General features: G+C 36.5%; 1 protein-coding gene across 2 annotated transcripts; it reads right to left on the bottom strand.

Annotated features, from left to right (window-relative positions):
• On the bottom strand, window positions 1-4,161 carry LOC107036233. Of its 2 annotated transcripts, XM_015254030.1 has the most exons (7): window positions 4,130-4,142; window positions 2,929-2,993; window positions 2,517-2,603; window positions 1,588-1,764; window positions 1,469-1,509; window positions 744-870; window positions 1-603 (listed from the first exon to the last, which is right to left on the bottom strand). In XM_015254030.1, exons 1-6 carry the CDS (start codon window positions 4,134-4,136, stop codon window positions 834-836), a joined length of 414 nt encoding a protein of 137 aa, XP_015109516.1. In that variant the 5' UTR covers window positions 4,137-4,142; the 3' UTR covers window positions 1-603; window positions 744-833. The 2 variants fall into 2 exon arrangements, 1 of the variants encoding a protein (XP_015109516.1); XR_001460778.1 differs by having other exon boundaries at window positions 744-1,509; window positions 2,682-2,993; window positions 4,130-4,161.
• Window positions 4,162-4,490: the final 329 nt, after the last annotated feature.

Below are 4,490 nucleotides of genomic sequence, written 5' to 3'. Positions count from 1 at the left end.
TATATAGATAGGGTTTCTTTATTCTACTTGTCCCTAAAGTATTCAAATTTAACAAAATATTGAACAGTAAAATGTCTCCAAAAGTGGATCACACAAAAGAATAAACATCACATTCGATTCATATTTATGGTGCCACTGTCGGATCGTCCATACATTCTCCACCCAAGCAAATTTTTCCGCTTCCACATTCTGTGCCATTAGCAATATGATGGGGAAAACGGATACAGGCGGTTAAAGTCATCACGTTTGAGAGTTGTGGAACGGGTATCTCACGATCGACGGCGCAGTGTAAAGCCTGGCAGGTTGAAACGTCTACGAAACAGGCTTTCGTTCCCACCGTCCTTCGGCACTGCTCATCAGCGCTCACGAACTTTCCAGGGAAATATAGAGGCGATACTTCGCTCCGGTCCAACTTATTGTTGAAGCATTTAGGATGATTACTGTAGATGTTAATCTTACTCGAGGAATACTTGGATTTGTTTGACAGTGCAATTGGACCAGTGGTGAGATTTTTCCGTCAGACATTCTCCAATTGACATTATGGATCCCATATCGGTGAGGCATCCATCTGTTTGGTAATTTTCAATATGCTTGGCACCCATTCTAGAGTAAAAAGTACGGATTTTTTAAATGTTCTTTTTTTTCTTAGAAGATCCTCAGATGAAAAACTATTGCCTTTGAAAATCTCTCAGTGTGACCAACAATTAAATAAGAAATAGTTCTTTAGTCTTTTCCATACGTACGTGTGATCAATTTCATACACAGCTGAAAGAATTCCATCAAATCCGAAGTTATCGTGAATCATAGCTATTTTGAAAAGCTGTTTTATGTCATCAGATCTTTGGCAAGCTCCATCCTGACCGTAGAGCCCTTCATTCATAGCGAAACAATTCGATTCATAAGATGGAGATTTCAGAACATAAAATCAAAGAAGAAGCAAGTGACAATTCCTGAACTTTGAAGGAATTCCGTCATCGGAAATTTACATTTGGATGAAGAAATCAAGGGGAACTCAATTTCAGTTGAAGTATTCCACGAAAGTTGATCCAAATCAGGAATATTCAGGTCAACAGATCCTTTAATTTTGAATTTATCAAAAATTCTGCGATATTCATATGAATCTTACCTCAGCTAATACAATACCCGCGATATTTAGTCTGAACATGGGATTTTCGATGTATCTGAATTTTAAATCTACACCGTTCCAAAATGCCAGCAAGTAGGCGATTTTATCGGTATAATTTTCATTGAATTTTTTGTAGATATCATGAGCAACGACAACTAATATTCGAGGGTAAATAGTGTCAGGTTTTAAAGGACATTCGAAGATGTATACACGTGAATATTCTTTGCACTTGGCACATATTTCGTCTGCGTTCTGATCATCGATCATGGAAAGATTACCGCATCGATTGAAGCATTTCCTATGCTCTTTAGAGCATGCACCAAGAGAAATGTTTGTTGTTACCTGAGCTTCCGTTGGTTTTGCGGTATTGTTGGTTGCCAGTACTGAAATAATTCGAAACCATGACTACGATCAACAATGGAGAAAAACACAATTGAATTGAATAAACTTCTAAGACCTACATAAGGATATTTGTCATCCACTGGAGGGGGTGCTCTCCTATAGACAATGTGATAATGATGATCATCTTGCTCGGACTCGGGAACGTCATCCACAGATCTGCGTTGCCTCTTGACTTCCTCAATGAGACGTTCAGGAATTGATGTGATTACCAAATTTTCCGATGCTATTGTTCCAATCTGAATGCCACAGACCAGGAACCTCAGTGAATAATGCAGTTTGACGGTTTACGAGAGAGATCCAATTTATTGGAATGAGCAAAATGAATTCAGTAGCAAAGGGTCTAGGATAACAAGTCGACTCATCTCGTAGTCAAACGCGCGAGCAATATCTCTGAATTTGAGAGAGATAGCGAAATTTTTGTGAAGAGCTTTCTTGTAGCTCATTCTGCTGTGCAAAACGGTCCTCGGAAGAATTTCGCCATCTCCGGCAGATTTAGGGATTTCTCGAAAACTCAACCAGGAGATAAGTTGCCCTTCACCACTTCGCTGCTGGAATAATTGCCTTTCTAGAAAATGGGAAAATTTGTAAACTGTATTGATATTTATGCCACTCATGCCTGAAACCGGCTGAATTAGACACGAGACGCGAAGCGTCGAGCTTCGTGACATAAAATTTTGTTCAGTACTTGTTGGGAAATTTCGTCCTTAACGTGTGTGGTTACATCACTCGCCTTCGGCTCATGCTGTAAACCCCACACACGTTAAAGACGATATTGCCCCACATGTACTGAAATATACTATTTTAGATGTGAGCATGTTCTGTGTGTGTTTCTGTGATCTGCATGTAGTATTATTCATGCTACCAATGAAAATTTGTCAATGGTCAATCTCTGCCCGGATTTCTACTCGAAATATCTACTAAAATGAACCATTCAACTCCAACTTAATGTTTGCGCCTCAATGTAATATTCATTTTCTATTTCACTTACAATTTCTCGACTGCTATCAGTTCTTTGACGAATCGTTAGTACCGCAGCTTTTTCCAAATCTTCGAATCCTTTTACCGTCTCCAACACCTATATACAGACATCACCAACATCATGAATAATTTTCGAAAAATATTGAATAGGGAGGCAGCTTGAAAGCGGGCTCACTGTGTTTTTTTTCGTTAGAACAGAGTCTGAGTTTCTCGACACTAGTGAGTAAACAGGGGTATCTTGTCCAAAGAGCACTCTATCCGTTGGTGTCAGCCCCAATTCAATATTTTTTCCGAAAGCCTTCAGGTTCAATTGAGTGCCAGCGCCCGCTGACTTCTTGTGAACTTTCGGCCAATGAATTCCGGAGATTTCATATTCAGGCACTAATAGGCTTGCATTTTTTAATAATACGAGATACACTTACTTTATGTAGTTGGACCGCATTCGCAACATAGAGTGTCACAAAGCTCCAAAATAACGACGTAAATCCTGAAAGGTGTGCCACCATATGTTAATTCTATTAAATTTTTACATGAGATCATGAAAAACAATTGCACAATGACATTATTTTTATAAATGTGTGTAGTAATTATTGCTAATAAATTAGTAATTTGCTTTCGAATGGGTTCTCCTTTTTGAAATTTTTGTCACAAATGGCTAAAGTAATTCCAAAAAAGCTGAAACTTTGACAGATTATAGGTCTTAATGAGAACTAACTCTGCAGAAAATTTCCGCCCGATCGATCAACTAATTATTGAGAAAAAGCGATTCGTTTTTAAATCGTTTTCCGTAAATATCTTCAAAATTACTGAAAAGTGCACTTTTGAAACGGTTTACTGTGCATAAAGCGGTTGTTTTCCGCACGGCGTGCGTAAAGTTGGAGAGCGTGCACAAACACAACCACTTTATACTACCGTTCCGAATAGTGAACTCGGTAAGTATCACAATTAAATAGTATGTATTACAAATGCGTGCGAAAAAGTGGATCTTTACGCACTAGTAACACGATATAGTATTTCGTACTTTTTGGAACATAATGGATCGACGTAACACAAAAAATTCGAAAGTTAAATTTACACGATTACAACACGCACGACAAAATTTAATAGAAAAACCTATCGAATTCGTTAGAAAATTCTATTGAATTTCTGTTAAACTTTCTATTAGTTTTTGATTGATTCTATTGACATGTTCAATAGAAAACATTCAATAGAAAAAGTCAACAGAATTCGAGTTTTCTATATAACTTATTCTTTTCATATATTTTCTATAGAATTTGCTCGACTCAAATTTTCTAAGATTTTTTCATTCTATTTTTCTTCTCTTCTCATCAAGAAAATCAAACGAAAAAACTTAAAAAATTATAGCCGAGGAAATTCTATAGAAAATATCTCAATAGAATAAGTTATGTCGAAAAATTGAATTCTATTGACTTTTCTACTGAATATTTTCCATTGAACATTTCAATAGAATCGGCCAAAAACTAATAGAACAGTTCAATAGAAATTCAATAGAATTTTCTAACGAATTTGATAGGTTTTTCTATTAAATTTTTTCGTCCGCGAAAGCTTTCATTCGAAAGAAAAAACTTTTACGGATATACTATTCCAGGGATATACACGTACCTCTCATCTTCGGTTGACTGGATCTTTCTTCGAACTAGCGACTGTTGAAAAATCGTCTCCGGTTTTCCTTTATAAAACATCGAGTATCTCGAACGTGAATGCAAATTGAATAAGGTCGAACTCGAAGCCCGAATGATAACATGCTTCAGTAGGATCACCGACAGATGACGTAGTGAAAAAAACAAGTGAGAAATTGCTTTTGTATTGTGTATAATAAATTAGCAATATGCTTCCAAATGGCTATTTCGCACATTATTTCGTTCTATCATGCATAATTAATTGTTTATTCCATTATATTAAATTGAATAAAGTTGCTTTTCCACTAATTTTATCAGATTTTCCACTTAGTTAAATGTTATCA

The sequence above is a fragment of the Diachasma alloeum genome, unplaced genomic scaffold, assembly GCF_001412515.2.
Source record: "Diachasma alloeum isolate Michigan unplaced genomic scaffold, Dall2.0 Dall_scaffold_00207, whole genome shotgun sequence".
Classification (NCBI taxonomy): Eukaryota; Metazoa; Arthropoda; class Insecta; order Hymenoptera; family Braconidae; genus Diachasma; species Diachasma alloeum.
This window is presented reverse-complemented; position numbering and strand designations above follow the sequence as displayed.

Excerpts from the sequence above, each read along its gene's own strand:
- LOC107036233 (XM_015254030.1), bottom strand. Across the intron at positions 2,604-2,928 it reads ATGCGGTCCAACTACATAAA|GTGTTGGAGACGGTAAAAGG; the intron begins GTAAGTGTATCT and ends GTCTGTATATAG. Across the intron at positions 1,510-1,587 it reads TGGATGACAAATATCCTTAT|TACTGGCAACCAACAATACC; the intron begins GTAGGTCTTAGA and ends GAATTATTTCAG.